This window comes from Diospyros lotus, chromosome 14, assembly GCF_014633365.1.
Source record: "Diospyros lotus cultivar Yz01 chromosome 14, ASM1463336v1, whole genome shotgun sequence".
NCBI lineage: Eukaryota > Viridiplantae > Streptophyta > Magnoliopsida > Ericales > Ebenaceae > Diospyros > Diospyros lotus.
This window is the reverse complement of record NC_068351.1, coordinates 7,678,117-7,696,530: the sequence shown is the minus strand read 5'-3', so window position 1 is coordinate 7,696,530 and position 18,414 is coordinate 7,678,117. Positions and strand designations below refer to the sequence as shown.

Genomic DNA, 18,414 nt, shown 5'->3' with positions numbered 1-18,414 from the left:
TTCAAATCATATAATAATATAAGTTACATTATTATAAAATTTTAAAGTATAACAATATAATTGTTTTTAAGTTTTATAAATATTATTGATAAGAGTATTACAACATAAAGTGAAACTACTAAAAAAAAGTTTAAATTTTCAAATTTTTTAACTATAAACTTCTAAGTGAAAGTTGTATTTTTATATTTTTTATAAAATTAATTTTAAAAATATTTTACAATCGAGTTGCTAACGAATTTTTGTTGAGTTCAATCCATTTAATCTTGCGAACTTAAGTTATACATTTCTTACACAAATCAATTTATTATATAAATGATTTATTTTTTAATTGATCCCATCATTTAAAAATTAAAATAAAACTAAATAGATTAATTTGACAACTCAAACAAAATTTTTTTCTTAACTTTATTATAATTTTTATTTTATATTTCAAATTCATTATTCAATGTTCATTCTCCATAATCTGAATTTTGTTATTATATTTTAACATTCATTATTATTAAGTATTGGATGTGAATCTTCTTTAGAATTAATCTTTTAAAAAAATCTTGTAACTGTTTACCCTCCTTTTTACCTGCAGTTAGTTTAACTTTGTGGGGGAGGTTGGGTTTTGAAACATCGCAATGCCAGGTGGCAATTGAATGAAGCGACACCTGTCACAAAAATTTGAGATAAGTGAAAGATATATAATATATAAATAAATTTTCGGACATTATAGTCGGAGTCAAAGTCCTATTGTCAAGAAGAGAATATATCCTTTAAACAAACAATTTAACTTTTTTAACACAAACACTGTCATTATTTATTTAAAATTTGTATTTTTTAATGTTTTGTTGGTATGAATGAAAAAAAAAATATTCTTGATATTTTACGAATCACATTATAAATTATATTATATAATTAAAATATTTAAAATATTATTTATTTAAAATAACGAAGTAAGGTGATCAGATTATATAAAACGGTAAGACACGTAATTAAAATATTATTTTAATTTAAGTTGACAAAAAGTGGCGAGACGAGACGAGAGGATAAGGTATATGAGATATTTTTATTATTTAAATAACATAATAATCCAGGTGGAAATGGAATGGAGCACGCCACGCCGAGGCCCTAGTGTCAGATTATATATATATATATATATATATATATTAGATTTAAATAGAGTCCCAGTCAGCCCGATGTCTCTAGTAGCGGGGCCCGCCCACTCTCTGCCCCCGCGCCAACACGCGTCTGCGCTTCGCAAGCTGACTCATCCCAATACACTTGAAGAAAACGCCATCCGTTACCACTACCAGCCCCCCCCCCCCAAAAGCAGAGCCCATTCGCAATAGAAAAAAACCACTTCCCTTCTCTTCCCTCTTCACTGCCCGCTTGCACTTTCTATTTCTTGATCGACGTGGAGAGTCGAAGCTTTCGGTGAATCCCCCACCAGGCTAATTCTTGATTTCAAGATTGCAAGGTGATCGATCTAGCTAAAAACCCTTCGGCACCTGAATCAAAACGAGAGAGAGAGAGGGCGGGAGAAGCCGACGCCGGCCGCAGCTAGTCGCCGCAAGTTAGTCGTTTTGTTTAATTTTGTTTTCTTCTCCTGATTTTGTCCTTTTTCTTGCTTCCAAGCCCTAACTGAAACAATCAAAGCACCGGTTGATCGAACCAGAGAGTCATGTAGTGTCGACCTTAACTCTATTGTGAAACCAAACCGACACAGAAACAGAGAGCTTCAAAGCCCTAATGGAAAGAAAATTCCCCTTCGTTCTCTCCCTTGAACCAAGTTATTTTTTGGGAAAATAAGAGGTTACTTTGATGTTGATTATAGCCACAACCTCTATCTAGATTCTGAATCTCTTTTTACGGCTCATGCTATTGGTAAAGCATATAAATTTCATATTTGTACAGTCTCTTAGCTTATGCTTATTTGATTGGTTTTGGGGCTCTGTGAATGTGTTCATCTTTTTCTGGAGAATGTTCTTGTAGGCCAAGGAGAGCCTTTATTATTTTGGTAGCAAGTTGTACAATGAAAGGGAGTTTTCATCCCATCCCTTTGTATGCAGAGATCATATAATGATGCCATTTAACTTTATACATGTTTGTAGACAGAATACTAGCATGTTTTCCTTGCATTCTGAGACTAACTGACTAAGTAGAAGATATTATGTGATATAATGCTTAATACAATTACATTAGATTTCTCAGCCATATATATAGCTTGGGATAGGATGGAATTTCTGGATTCAATTAATTGCCAAAGAAAAGTTAAGAGCATCTTTCCCAACTCCCTCTGTAGAAGAAAATTGCTTAAAATTTTACCCCATATCTCCAGCCAAATTACTCAATTTGTTGCTGAGCTATAGGTCCAGAATTTTGGTTCTACTTCCTCTCCAATTTTATCGTGTCCTATTTTTGAGGGAGGAAATACTGGGAGTTCTTGCTTGAGGAAAGAGTCAAAACACATTTTCTTCTTTCGTGATCTCTCTCTCTCTCTCTCTATATATATATATGTATGTATGTATGTATATCTCTATGATATATATCTGATTGCTTCCTATTTTTCTAATTGATGGTTTTTTTTTTTTTTTTTTTTTTCATTTTGGGAAGACAGGAAAACTGAACTATTTATGATGAAATAAGCTAGCATTAAGTAGTGCTTCTATTCTAGTATTTTGTATAAAACAGTGTTCAGAAAATCAAGATAATTAAAAATCTTAAGACAGAAATGTCATTATATCCATGTATCTCATTAATATCACTAGCCAGAGAAGCCATTTCCTGGAGCTTCAAGGGCTTACTAGAAATTCCTAGTTGACAGTATTTGGTAACTACCTTTATGATAACACGGATTCAGGCAAGATCTTCTAGCAACTACCATTATGGTCGAAAGGATTCGGGTGAGATCCTTTGATTTTGCATTTAAGCTTCATTAAGGCAACAAGCTTGTTTCAAGCTGGTTGGCCAAACAGAGAAAATTCACTGCCTTGAATTTTATGGTATATTGTACTCGGCACGTTAAAGGTTCTCCTACATAGATCTTAATGCCCTTGTCAAGGGACCCAACCTGCCTGCCTGATCTTTTTGGTGCTTGGTTTGGCCTATTCTGAAGCTGTCTTTACTTGTAATACCTATCTGCTGCCTACCATTCCATGCAAGCCCAATAACTGCTTAATAAAAACTTGATGCAAGATGTAACTGACCTATATGTCACTGTGTGACACAGCTAGTTAAATATGTGCATTGTGACTGAATGTGCCACTTGAAGTGGCTTATCAAGGGAAAAAAGAGTCAAGCACTCATTTACCATATAGCACGACCTTTCATACTTCTAGTCCAGTTGCACAAAGTAAATACAAATTTCAAGCATTTGGTTTTCTGGGGTCTACCATATGGGAAATATAGAATAGCTTAATTCTTGGTGATGTTCTTGTAAACATGAAATATTGTGGAGGAGAAGGTATGTTCTTACATGGACTTGTGTATAGGTCTCGGATATGGGTATCTATCTAGAGGTCAGACTTGTCAATTTCATAATTTTAGAATATGGGGAAATGCATCCGAACGTAAGACATGGGTTGGAGGATATGACATAGGTTATATTGATGCAAATATGAGATTTATTAGTAAAATATGAAATGTATGGAATATGCAAATATGAGATTTATAAATTTACAATTCTTTAGTTTTGGTCATTTCTTTTAATTAAAAAAATAGTTAACCACACCTTAAGAAGAAGTGGGAAAATATATTAATTAATTAAAATAAGAAAAATATATTAATAGAATGCGAAGAGTTATAAAGTCATTGAATATGAATATTATTATTGCACCGAGACCGAAGATTGTACTTTGGCTATTGTTGAGACCAAATAAAATTTGTCCTGCTGTTCAACTGTTCTGTTCAGTCTTTTCAAACCCTAAAGAGAACTCAAAGAATTTATACAACCAATTAAAAGGATTTACATATATTTAAACATTAAGAAAAGTTTGCAAGAGATATATACCACATTACAAACCCTAAATAGAAGTCAAAGAAGCAACAACAGTCGCCTTCCCCTACCAGTGCCAGCATCATGTTGTGTGACCACTAGTACAATGCCTGAGAATGCTGAGTCTGTGTGACATTGGTTCTTGGTGGAAACAATCATATAGCATGGAATTTAGTAACCAACAATATATTAAGACGGAACAGCTGGAATGTGTTGGCTGTTTTAGTAATGTAATTCATTTGCAATATGGTTTTTGTCCTATATAATCTAACAAAAATTGGAAGTTCATTGCATATCTCCTTTGATTTTCTTACCCATCCTTTGTCTTTCGATTTTCAAATATGCTGGAGCCACTAATTTGATGGCTATGCTCTGATATTTGATGTAGGTGATACATACGTATATCTCCATCAGCAAAAGCTGGTAGCATGAAAAGTGAATTGCCATTTGTTTCTTTTCAAGTTAATTAATCTTTGGTTTTAGACCTGGGAAAATGTCCAGTGGAGAGGTTAGAAAGGTCTCACGGGAAGACATACAACTGGTAAGCTGCTGCTTTGATTTTTTTCTATTGCAAGACTGTTGTTGGACTTATATTCTTTTTCAATCAGTTAGCTGACGTACTGTTCCAAGCTAATGAAAAGGCACTGTGAAAAATTGTCTTATGAATCTTTATCTTTCTTTAGGGAAAATATAGAGGGGGAAATACTGTCTAGTAAACAATTGGAATAAATACTTAATTCTTCTTTATTAAGAAATTATTTTACATAACATTTATAGTACCTAGAGTATCTTTACATAAAATTCAACTGATAATCTTTCTTTTTTGGAAAAAATGTTTAACATAAATACTGACTCTTCCTTGAGTTTGGTAGATGCTTGGCTGGTCTTCTGGCCACACCTATGATAGACTCATGTCACTAAAGTCCAGACACTGTCACCAGCTTTAAGTTGCTGAAAGTAGGATGGATTTCCATGCTGGCTAGTCTGGATCAATCTGTCATCTGTCCTATAGGGCAAGGCTATACAATGGCAATGGCTTGGTAGGAAGCATTGAATCTGGAGGATTCACCCAACGAACAAGGAACTTTTGAATCTATCCATACCTGGCAAAAATATTCTGCTTATCCAAAGAAATGTCAAATTTAAATTCGTGTGCATGGTAGAAAGATCATGGTAGTGGGACTTTTGATTTGGTTGAGAGGGACAGAATTGATCAACGTGAGGTTCACTGGGAGCAATAAAATGATGTAGCCAGCTAAGACCTTTATCTAACTCAACCTGTTCAATGAGCTTTACCCTGTGGTGAGGCAGAATAGGAGGAAGAACTAGCAATGGAAGGTTGAGGATCTAGTAAAAGGCAAAGAGGTTTTGGGAATGCCTTAGGGATAAGGTCAGGGAATGTATCATTTAACGAACATGCTTCTTTCTGAGGTCCCTTGGAATCTTTGTCATTTGCTATAACAATTTCTTCTACATCAGGTTCAGATTTTTCTTAGTTAATAACTGGAATTTCTTGTTCGTCCTTGTTTACTCTGTTTTTGTTCCATATATTGGGTGGCAAGAATGCAAAATTTTCAGCTAAAGTGACCAAAACAACTATGGTCAGAACACTAGGGTGGCATACTATGCAAACGATCATGTATTTTTTTTTTTGGGTCAATACTTAAAAAATATACAGCAATCACCAATTCACCCTACAAATGGTCTCTGCCGAGCAGCAGTGCTTTCTCTCCAAGAAAGTTTGCTGCTGAGTTCATAGAAGAAACATGCAAACTAAATAGTATCTGCCTCCATACAAATAGTCTCTCTACTCTTTCCTGTTCATCACAATTGAGAATCAAAGAGCAATTGGAGAATCCAGCATTGAAGGTGAGTTTTCTACATTTTTCTATTTTGCATACTTGGAGTTGGTGTTGTACTGTTTTGACATTAATCTTGAAGAGGAGGATAATTTGATATAAATTTTCTCATCATTTTAAGACTTTATATTGATTATTTGAGTTTACGACTTATGCAAGACTTATAGTTAATTTTGGATCCTTGATAGCTTATTTGAGTGTCATACATGATGCCAATGTTTGTTAAACTTTGGTTAAAATTACTGTTGAAATATTTTCTTCATCTTATAGGTATAAACATCTCTTTGATTTTGTTTTTTAAGCTATTTGCAAATTGTTATTCACAATTTGGAAATTAGGCCTTCCAATCCACGATACTTATCTTGATTATACAAGTTTTATAGTTGAACAAAATGAAGAGGAGAGAGATGGGAACAAAGAATGAAATAATGGAAGGTCTTAAGAAAGATGGGAACAAAGTTCTAGATTTAGTATGGAACCCAAAGCCTTCCTCTCTCTCTCTCTCTCTCTCACACACACACACAGAAAAGCAAGGAACTTGGCTTTAAAAGCTGAGTTAATCAGTGAGAGGACCCGCAATGACAACTATTGCCGGTATAGTGGGAATGACAATAAACAAGCAACTTTTAATAGAGGCAAGCCGGTTCAATGAGTGAAACCTTCTAATCCATCTAATGTAGTCGACACCAATAAGGCTATAACAGGAGGAAACATTCGAGGTACTACTTTTAACCCTCTAAAACCCACTAATCCGTATGCAAAGCCTATTCTTTCAAGTGCAATGAGGTTGGGCATAGGTCCAATGATTGTCCAAGGAGAAAGACTATTAATATTGTAGAAAGGGAGGAGGAAAATGTTGAAGAGGAAGTATATTGTGGGCTTGATGGGGACGATGATGAAGGAGAGTATGGGCATGAAGAGATACATGTGTAGTGAGGACATTAATGTTGTCTCAAAAGAACGAAGATACTACTTAGCGGCATAAGTTTTTTCGCACAAGATGTACGGTGAAGGGGAAGATCTTTGAGCTGATCATTGATAGTGGAAGTCAGGAGAACATCATAGGAAGAGATGTGGTGGAGAAGTTGCAGCTAACTCCTGGAAAACATCCAAACCTTTACATGATCGAATATATCAAAGAAGTTGGTGGCATATGTGTGGATGAACGCTACAAGGTGCCTTTCTGTATTGGTAAGTACTCTGACAAAGTTTATTGTGATATCGTTGATATGGATGCTTGCCATATTTTATTTGGGAGGTCTTGGCAATTTGATGTGGATGCTAAGCACTTGGGTAGAAAAAACACATATCAGCTTGAGAAAGAGGGTGTGCATTATACTTTGTTACCCATAGTGAAAAAGAACCAAACAAAAGCTTCTAAAGTGGAGGGGCGGAATTTTCTTACCAGTACTCATAAGCACATGAGTTTGTGAGGGAGTGTAGGGATACCCAAGAGGTTCACTTGTTGGTTGTCAAGGGGGGAGCGTGAGTGAGCCACTGAAGGTGAATCAAATTCCAGTGGAGGTGCAAGGATTATTGGAGGAATTTCATGATGTGGTTCTTGAGGAGTTGCTTAATGAGCTACCTCCTATGAGGGATATTCAACACCACATTGATTTGGTTCCTGGTGTTAGCATGCCTAACCTATCGCACTACAGGATGAGTCCTAGGGGGAGAGATTTTGAGGGAGCAGGTAGAGGAATTGTTGAGAAAAGGGCACATTCAAGCTAGTATGAGTCCATGTGCAGTGCTGACATTATTGACACCAAAGAAAGATGGGAGTTGGAGGATGTGTGTTGCAGCTAGCAACTTAGCCGAGCAAGTTCAAGTAGTCCAGGAAGATGTCAAGCAAAAGTTGTACAAAGCTAATGAGAAGTACAAGGCAACAACTGACCAGCATAGGAAGCATAAGGTATTTGAGGTTGGAGATGAAGTCATGGTATTCTTGAAGAAGAAATGGATTCCAGCAAGAAAGCAAAACAAGCTCAACCCAAAGAATTACGGTCCTTACAAGATTACAAAGAAGGTCAATGACAATGTTTATGTTGTGGATTTGCCTAATCATATAGGTATTTCCAAAACCAAAACATTCAATGTTGTTGATCTTTCTTTGTATTTGTTGGATGTTGAGTTGTCATATTCGGATCATAATTCGAGGACGAATTCTTCTCAAGTGGAGGTGAATGATACGGTCACCGATCAAGACCTGGCCCAAGATTGACACTACCCAAACTGGGCAGCCCAAAATTGGCCCAAACAATAGCGCCTAAACAGTAGCGAAACTTCATAAATTTTAGGATTCTACTTTATGTTTGATTAGGGTTTTACTTCTATTAGGATTCTGGTTGGATTTTATTTACAAGTATTAGATGGATTAGTCGAACGCTATATATATATGCTTAGAAATTAGGGTTTGTAATCAACTTTTTATCAATTCAATTACAACAGCCTATTCAAGTTTCTTTCTAGCAAAACAAGTTCAGTTTTGCGCCTCTTTGAAAGCCAAGCTTTGGCCATTGAAGGTTGTTTTCAAGGGTATCTGTTGGACGAGATCAAGATGATTTGAGATTCAAAAATAGGAGATTGATAAGATAAGGATAAGTCATTATCCTTGTAGAATAGTTGTTGTAAATTTGTATTTAAAGTTTATATTTTAAGTTTGGTTTGTTCCTAGTTTTTAGGAGATAAAGAATCCTAAATCTTCTCCTAAATTATAGGAGATAAGGGTTCCTTGTGTATATATTCTTTATTATTCTTCTAGAATTAATCAATCAAGCATTCTGTTTTTGCTTGTTTCATGGTTGTTAGGATTAGGAGCTCTTAGAAACTCAATTAATACTTCTTGTTTGCCAATTCTCTCAACACTCCTCACCCGAAATCAACCCACAACAAAAAATATAAATTGGAAATGAAAGAACAAAATTAAACAAAGAAATAACGGAAGAGATACAACCAAACCAATCAGTAGGCGCAAGATATATCTTGGTTCGAACTGATCAAAGATCAGTCCTACATCCAGCTGCAAATCCTAAGAGCAATCCACTAGAAATCAGTGAAAACATATTACAAGAACCCTCCACTCTCTATCACACAAGTACACTGCCCTCTCACAAAGATTACAAAGACTCTCTTTCTCTCAAAGCCTTATCTACCCTCTCGGCAATTTCACTTGTATTCGGGGACAGAATTGAATGAATGATTTGTTATGTCCAACTGCCTACAAACGCCTTCTATTTATAGACCATAGGGGCGTTAATTACAAAGTTTAATATTTAGCCTACACAAAGACTAAAATAACCTTCATAATAAAACATCTAAGTTATCTACATTCTAACTTAGAAATCCAGTCACATTCACTCTCCAAATGAGTTCTATTGTCTTCTTCATCTTCTAGACAGATTACTTCATGCAAAAAATCCAACAATGGTATCAGAGTCAAGGCTTGACAAACAACATTAAGGCTTCATTGTTCTTCTTCTCTTCCTCAAAAATCATGGCCAATATTCACCAGAATCCTACCCTAACCGAGGCATCCGCTTCAAGCTCCCCGAACCTTTTTCCTCCTTCTGTTCTAGCCCCTTCTTCTCAGAATCTACCGACTGCCTCAATCGATAACCATTGCATACAAATTACTCACCACAAGTTAAATGGTAGTAATTTTAGGGAATGGTTTTAGTCGGTTTTATTGGTGATCAAAGGGAAAGGAAAATCCGACTATCTCACAGGGGATATTCCTGCTCCTCCTACTGATTCTGCCACCTATGGTGCTTGGAAAGCAGAAAATTCAACCATAACGGCATGGTTGATCAACTCGATGGAGCCAGAACTAGGAAGGACTTACCTATTTCACAAAATTGCCAAGGAGATTTGGGATTCGTTCCAAGAGATGTATTCCGACTTGGAGAACTCCTCTTAAAACTTTGAAATAAGGTCAGCCATTAGGACAAGAAGGCAAGGTAACATAAGTGTTACAGATTATTTTAATATATTGGTTGAGTTATGGCATGAAATTGATTTATTTCATACTATAAATTGGGAGTGTACTGTTAACAGCAAGAGGTATTACAAGATGATTGAAAAAGATAGGATATTTGATTTCCTTCATGGACTTAATACTGATTTAGATGAAGTAAGAGGCAGGATTTTAGGAACAAAACCCCTGCCATCTCTCAGTGAAATTTTTGCCAAAGTGAGAAGAAAAGAAGGTCGACAAAAGGTACTTCATCAACTCAGTGATTTAAGTATAAACCAACAAAATTCTGCTCTTGCAACTGTTAAACCAAAGGAAAACTTTTTGAAAGGAGAAGGAAGGGAAAAACAGTCATGCAACCACTGTAAAAGGCCATATCATACTAAGGCAATACCCGATTAGTCTATGTTGCGGAGGCATCCAGTGAGGACAGAAGTAGGACATATTTAAATCTATCAGAAGAACAAATTCAAGCCCTCTATCAATTGCTAAATCAAGGTACCAGCCCTACCAACCCCTCTACACATCAACATACTGCATCCATGGCTCTACAAGGTAATCCCTATCTCTCCTTGACCACTCACAGACTGCCTAAGGACACTTTGATAATAAACACAAGGGTCCTGTAAAGATTCAATTGATATTTCAATGGTTGATGATACTACATACAGTGGGTCATGAGACTATTTGTCTTCCAAATCTAAAGTTAGAATCAGTTTTATATGTGACTAGGTTGAGTTATAATCTCTTATTAGTGAGTAGGATTACCAAAGATATGAATTGTAGAGTGATAATTCTTCCCTCATGTTATGTGTTTTAGGACCAAGCATCGGGGATGATGATTGGCAGCAATGTTCAAAAATGCGCTAGGCGCTAGTTGGGCGCTAGGCTGGGGCCTAGCGCCTAGGCGGCGACTAGGAAAAATGATTTTTTTTTTTTTTTCTAAAAACCTTTTGATTTAATTTGATATTATTTTCAGGTAAATCAAAGTTGAAAAGACAAGTGAAATAATGGAATTAAGACTCAAAAAATAAACTATTATATTAGTTATAAATTCAAGAAGGTAGAAGTAGCAATAATATAATATAAACCATATCCGAAGAATCTAAGTCTAACTATCTAATTGGTCTTCTTCCTCTCCATATTCTTCCAATACACGATCTTCATCGGACTCAAAATCAAATTCATTGATTTCTTGCTCATCTTCTTCTTCTAATTGAAAATCATCTTCATGAAGCTCTCTCATCCTAGAACTTCTTCGAGCTTGAAGCATCTCGTCTGCTCCTGATGCTTCACCAACCACTTCCCAAGTGAGCCCCGTACCAGGCTCAACTTCTTCATCATCTTCTCCATCAACGATGCATCCTTGTGCATTACTAGCATCACTAGCAAGTAGCACATCAACATTCCTTTCCTTCTCCCTTTTGTGCTTGTTCATCAATTTTGCATTAAATTGAACATAGACTAGATTGTTCAATCGATTCACGTCTAGTCTATTTCTTTTCTTCGTATGTATCTACATAAATAAAATAAAAGCAATATCAACATAAATGATAACTAAATAAGGATAACTAATTGATAGTAAATAAATATAATTCATATATACACTAACCCCTTCAAAAGTGCTCCAATTTCTTTCACAACCAGATGAACTAGTGGTTAACGAGAGAATCTTTCTCGCCATTCGTTGCAAGTTTGGAGTTTGATTTCCATAAGTCATCCACCATGTAACTACATAGGTCAAACAAGTATAAAGTAAACAAATTTAATTTATACACTAATACACAATAGAAAGTATTAAAGGAATTTTATACCTGGATTATAATTGTCATCATTTTTCGCACACCCTTGAGTTGCCCACGATTTTCCAAAAGCTCCATCTTTACGAGTATACTTTGGCAACTCAACATTTATAACATGGCCTTGCAATTCACCATCATAATGATAAAACATCTCCACACAGTTAAAAAGCCCATCCATCACTTCATTATCAAGTTGTATATCCATATCTTTGAAAAAGTAGTAGGGATTCAAAAGGTAAGCTGCAAAATGTAGTGGACTATCTAGCCTATCTTTTACCCTTGCTTCAATAATCTCCATAATAGGCTTATAGTTCTTTTCAAGATTATTTAAGGCCTCCTTAATATCTTCCTTTGCTTGCTTAATCTCTCCACATAAAAAGCCCATAGAAGGCTTTCTATCTGCATCAACAATTCGAAGCACCTTCACCAAAGGTGCAAAAACTTTAAGGCATATAGTCACACCATTCCAAAAAGCAATGCTCTTCACAGTAGCATAGGCTGCTTTCCCTTTAACAATCTTCGACCATTTGCACTCCTCCCATTAAGAGCTGGTAAACATTGCCCTCAGTTGAGCCTTTTTCTCCATCAAACTCTGTAAAGTCAAGAAAGCAGAAGCGAATCTAGTGACTCCTAGTCTCACTATATCCCTCTTCTTCGTAAATGACTTCATTAAGGACAAGGTCTTATGGCGTGCATAAATGAAGATTGTGAAACTCTTGGCCTGATCAATGACTTTCTTATACTTCAACAGTTTTCCAATACTTTCAAGCATCAAATTGATGGTGTGAGTAGCACATGAGGTCCAAAAGATATTTGGCCTCTTCACCTTCAATAATTTTGCCGCTCTCATATTATTGGCAGCATTGTCGGTTACTACTTGGATGACGTTTTGTGGCCCAACTTGCTCAATGCATTTATCCACATACTCAAAGATAAGTTCACTTGTATGTGCTTCATCTGAAGACTCTCTAGAAGAAAGGAAAGCAGTACCTGCATTAGAATTAACACATAGGTTCATGATGCTCCTCCTTTTTCTATCTGTCCAAGCATCTGTCATAATGGAGCACCCAATTCATGCCCACTCTTCTTCATGCTTCTTCAATAACTCTTTTATTCTGTCAACTTCCCCCTTTAATAGCGGTTCCTTCAATTGGTATTGACTGGGAGGTTTGAAGCTCGGCCCAAATTGACCAACTGCCTCAACAAACAATTTGAAGCTATCATTGTCAATCACATTGAAAGGTATACTAGCTTCATACACCCATCTAGCACAATATTCACGAACAGACTGTGTTCTCTCTTTAAATAGTGTTTCACTAATAGTTTGTTGCATTTGGGTCATTCTCGCACTCAAACAAGTTTCAGGGCTGATGGAGCTAGCAACTTATCCATAGGGCCAAGAGTACGGGACGTTTTTCTGCTACCTAACTCTTGCAATTCATCTTCATCACCCCCTTCCACTCTTTCAGAGATATTAACAGTTGATCTCATCAAATCTTCCTCCTCCTCCTTATTTTTCCTCTTATTCTTTGCCTCGGCAATAGCATTCTTACATTTGGCTTGATTTGGAGAAGATTTTGGACATGCAAAAACATTTCCAGAAATGTGGCCAATGTGTTCTTTTACTCTGTAAACACCTCCAGACATAATTTTACCACACAACTTACATTTAATTTTATCCATATTCTTCGGATCAATTAACATTCCATACTCTCATCCGACATCATTTGACTTCCTTTTAAGAATTGAGGAGGCCTCGGACGATGCTCCCGTACTTCCAGTCCTATCCAAATCATTCATTTCACTTCCTGTTTTCTTGTTTTTCCCTGAGTATTGAATAATATACATTGAAATTTAATTAAAACTATCTAATGAAATCAACAGTTGCTGCTTGAAGCAGCAAGCTGACGCAGCAAGCTTGCTACTTGAAGCAGTAAGCTTGCGTATTGCTTGCTTGCTGCTTCAACAAGCAACACAGCAAGCAGAATGCGTTGCTACTTGTTGTAGCAGCAAGCAGCAATGCATTCTACTTGCTGTGCTGCTTGTTGAAGCAGCAAGCAAGCAATACGCAAGCGAGCAACGAGCAGCAAGACGCGATCGGCGACGAGAGAGAACGACCAACATGTGAGGTCGGCAGCAAGGTCGGCAACAACGAGAGAGCAAGACCAAGAGAAGAGATCAATGGCGGCGACGAACGGCCAAGAGGAGATCGAAGGCGAGAGAGAGAGAGAGGAGCCGCAATGAACACAACCAGAGAGAGAAAGGGGATCGGGAAATAGAGAAAGGGAGGGGGAATTAAGGTCGGCCCAAGACGCACACGACCTAGGTGGCCCAGGTCGTGCGCGACCCAGGCGGCCGCCCAGGTGGTTAGGCGCCGCCTGGTCCGCCTAGGCGGCACTGCGGCCTGATTAGTCGGCCATGGCGCATAAGGCTACCAAGTAGCCCTAAATCGCTACGACTGGTTGCCGCTCAGTGCCTAGGCGGCCGCCTAGGCCGAATTTTCGAACACTGATTGGCAGTGCTGAAGCAAAAGATAGACTCTACTAGTTGACAAAGAATACTTCAGTCTCACCTCATTCTAATAAAACAGTCATAACTGTTACCTCCAATGCCAAAATTATGTTATGGCATAAACGGTTAGGACAGCTTTCCCTATCTTAGATTCTTGTATCCTCAGTTTTTTATCAATAAAGACCATATTCTTTCTTGTGAACAATGTATTCTTGCAAAACAATCAAGAGCCCATCATCCCATTTAATCTTATAAACCTTCTAAACCGTTTCATTTAATCCATAGTGACATTTGGGGTCCCTCTAAACATCCTAATCTTTCCGGTTCAAGATGGTTTATAACTTTTATTGATGACCATTCTAGGGCATGTTGGGTGTATCTTATGAAAGATAAATCAAAAGCAAGTTGCATATTCAAAATATTTCACAAGTTTGTTTTGAATATGTTTCAAACCTCTATTTGTATCTTTCGAACCGACAATGGTCAAGAATATTTTTCTCATGACTTGACCGACTACTTACTTGAGCATGGTATTTTGCATCAAAGTTCTTGTCCCTGCACACCACAACAAAATGGTGTGGCTAAAAGAAAAAATCGACATCTCTTAGAAGTGGCAAGGGTTATAATGTTTACCACTCATGTGCCTCATTCATTTTAGGGGGAGGCTGTTCTTACAGCCGAATATTTGATAAATTGTCTCCCTTCTAAAACCCTCAAATTCAAAACCCCTCTTGAAACCCTTTGTGAATCCTATCCTAATACACCCTTCTTTTTTTCCATTGAGTCTAAAGTTTTTGGTTGTGTTGTGTATGTTCACAATCACAGTGTGTCTCGAACAAAGTTAGATCCAAAAGCCCTTAAATGTGTTTTTATTGGCTACTCTCCTTCACAAAAGGGCTACAAGTGTTATTGTCCCATCAATCGGCGGTTTTATACATCCACCGATGTCACTTTCTATGAGGATCTTGCCTATTATTCACGCACTGGTTCTCAAACCAATCCTACTGATCCCCTTCTTGTTTCTTCATTTTTTCCTCCTTTTTTGCCAGAATGTTCTCAAGGGGGAGAATTAATCCCTGATAAGATCCTAGCAGCAGCAGACCCTAAGCCAATTTCTCCAACTCCTGTTCAGTCATCACCCATATCTAAACCCGTGCAACCCTTATCTCCTCAGTCTCAAACTCAAGAGCTTACCAGTCCTCCTTGGCTTGTGTATTCCCGAAAACCTAAAGGTTCATCTGAAGTCTAGCAGGGTCAATCATCCTCCCTTGATAATGGTCTATCAGAAGGTAGTAAAGCAAGCGCTGATTTAACAAGGAATGAGACTGAATTAATAGAAGAATATGAGGATCAACCCAATGGTGCTATTCAGGATGATGGGCTAGACTGGGTAGTACCTATAGCTCTCCGAAAGGGTTGTAAAATCTTGTGTTAAACATCCAAAATATCCTCTGTCCAATTATTTAACTTATGCAAAAGTGTCTCCTCAACTTAGAGCATTTATTGCAAGGCTTGACAATGCTGAAATTCCTAAAAATATTCAAGGAGCTATGGGAGATCCTAAGTGAAAAGCAGTTGTGATGGAAGAAATGAAGGCCTTGGTTGGAAACGACACTTGGGATATGGTTGAATTACCCCTAGATAAGAGAACCGTGGGATGCAAATGGGTGTTTACCATCAAGCACAATGTTGATGGTAGTATTAAAAGGTATAAGGCAAGGTTATTGGCACAAGGGTTTACTCAAACCTATGGGATAGACTATGAAGAAACTTTTGCTCCTGTAGCTAAACTCAATTCTATTCAGGTACTCTCAATTGCTATAAATTTGGATTGGCCTTTGTTTCAGTTTGATATAAAAAATGCATTTCTCAATGGGGACTTAGATGAGGATATCTACATGAAAATTTTACCAGGCTTTGAAGATGAAATGGGCTGAAAAAATCTCTATATGGTTTGAAGTTGTCACTTCGGGCTTGGTTTAAGAAATTTAGCCTGACCTTAATTCGGCTTGGGTATAAAAAAATGACAGGCTGACCATACTTTGTTTATCAAAACCACAGAAATTGGAAGAAAGTCTATACTAATTGTCTATATTAATGATATCATTATAATAGGTGATGATGAGCAAGGTATCAAGACACTGAAAGAGCAACTAAGAGCCGAGTTTGAGGTGAAAGACCTAAGACTCATGAGATACTTCCTAGGAATGGAGGTGGCTAGAAGCAATGAGAGCTTATTTATCTCTCAAATAAAGTACACCGTGGATTTACTCAAAGATGCAGGTATGCTGACACGGGTACCCATTAGACAAAGGCTGGAAATTTGAAGAGAAGGATGATGATATCCCAGTTGAAAAAGAGAGATACCAAAGACTAATGGGCAGGTTAATCTATTTGTCTCTTACCAGGCCCGACATAACCTACATGGCAAGCAAGATCAGTTAATACATGCATTCTCCTACAAAGAAGCACATGAATGTTGTGTTTCATGTGCTTAGATACCTAAAAGAGACACCTGGAAAAGGATTGATGCTTAAAAGGACCAAGGAACGAGAAATTGAAGCATTTGTTGATGCAGATTGGGCAAACTCTATAGAGGACAGCAAGTCAACAACTAGTTATTGCACTAAGTTATGGGGAAATGTTGTGACCTAGAGAAGTAAAAAGCAATCAGTGGTTTCTCTACACACGCTTTACACACTGCGTCACATTTGATCATTGAGGGTTTGTTTTTCTTCTTATTGTTGCTTATGTCTGAGATGGGTTTGGTGTCAGTTCCTTGTTGAATTGGGTAAAATATACTTGCAGGTACATTTTTGTGATATTTTACTCTACGTTTTGTCATATTTTTATTGTATTTGAAATGTGTGAGTGAAATTAAATAGTAGTATAAAAAATTCTTAGAGAATTATTTAAATTGCAGGAAACAATTTTTTTAATATATTTTTAGTATGGTATTTATCAAGTCTTGAGTACCAGTCGAATAGGAGGACTGGAAATGGAGATTCAAGGATTTTGTTTTGTGTGTGTGTGTGTTTTTTTTTTGGGGGGGGGGGGGGTGGGGGGGGTGTTGTCCTACCCAAACCATCTCCATTGCCTTCCCTATCAACTTCAGCTGATGCAGCTCATTATTGCTGAAGCAGCTCTTCCCTTGTCATGAGAAGAGAATGCTTCCATAGCAGTGACACAAGGTTGCTATGGGACCCCACACAGTAGTAGCTTCAACTACTTTGGGGGTGCTATAAATAGGACTCTAGAAGATGTGCTGAAGCATAAAATGGTAGAGAGAGATGGAGGAGATTAGAGGTAAAGGAGAGAAAAAGAGAGAAGGAAGCTGAAGGAAAAGGAGTAGCTGCAGGGAGAAAGCAAAGAGTTGGGGAAGGAAAATGGGTTGATCTCTTCACCTACAATGGTTGATCTAAGATGGATTATATGGTTTATTGTTTATCTTTTTTTTGGTACTTAGTTATCATATTAAATGTTTATGCATGAAAGAATCGTGACAATGTAATAACTTGATTTGCATGTGTGCATGATGTGTTGCCCATAAAAGAGCCGTTGTTATGGAAATGTCCATAATGTGGAATGTGGAAAAGAACATACCGTGCTTCCAGGATAAAGACTCGACTCTGTCCAGTGTGGAACAATGTTGACCAAAGAATGTGCTTTCAATATAAACGTAGGGTGAACTCAAAAGTAAAATGTGTTTAGAAAAGAAGCTACCATTATGTTGTGTGTGCTTGTGCAGATTCGACCTCTGTCCAGCATGGAACAATGTTGACCAAAGAATGTGCTTTCAATATAAACGTAGGGTGATCCCAAAAGTAAAATGTATTTAGAAAAGAAGCTACCGTTATGTTGTGTGTGCTTGTGCATTGACTATGTGTATGCAAGCCATATCTAGGCTAATATGTATATCACCATTTCAACTAAGGAAGATCTTGGAGAGGAAGGTGTATTTGCAAGGGAGCTTCTAGCATGATGTATCTCAAAAGTGTGTGTCCTTGAAGCATACACAATATATTGATTTATTAAGCCCCCATTGACATTGAGTTCTCAACGACGTTGAGGTGAGCTCACTACCAATTTTGTTGAGTTTGAGGGCCTGAACTCAACCTCATTGTTTTGTTGAGGTTCAGTTTGAAAACACAACTCACACCCTTTTAAAATAACTGATACAAAATTTAATTCCCCTTATGTCCCTATAAAAACCTTAACACAACTCACTATTCACCATTTTTGTTTGCTTCCTTCTCTTACTGAGGAGAGATTTCCAGCTACCACTACTTCAGC

The 18,414-nt window shown here is 37.1% G+C and overlaps 1 protein-coding gene across 2 annotated transcripts in view; it reads left to right on the top strand.

Annotated features, from left to right (window-relative positions):
* Positions 1–1,285: 1,285 nt before the first annotated feature.
* The window catches only part of LOC127790262 (uncharacterized), a 29,093-nt gene continuing 11,964 nt past the window's right edge, over positions 1,286–18,414 (top strand). Inside the window, exons 1-2 of one of the 2 annotated variants that reach the window (XM_052319634.1) lie at positions 1,286–1,558; positions 4,368–4,520. In XM_052319634.1, coding sequence (XP_052175594.1) covers positions 4,473–4,520 — 48 coding nt within the window. In that variant the 5' untranslated portion in view covers positions 1,286–1,558; positions 4,368–4,472. Of the gene's footprint in view, positions 1,559–1,597; positions 1,870–4,367; positions 4,521–18,414 lie in introns of those variants that run through there. The other variant, XM_052319635.1, reaches the window with a different exon arrangement.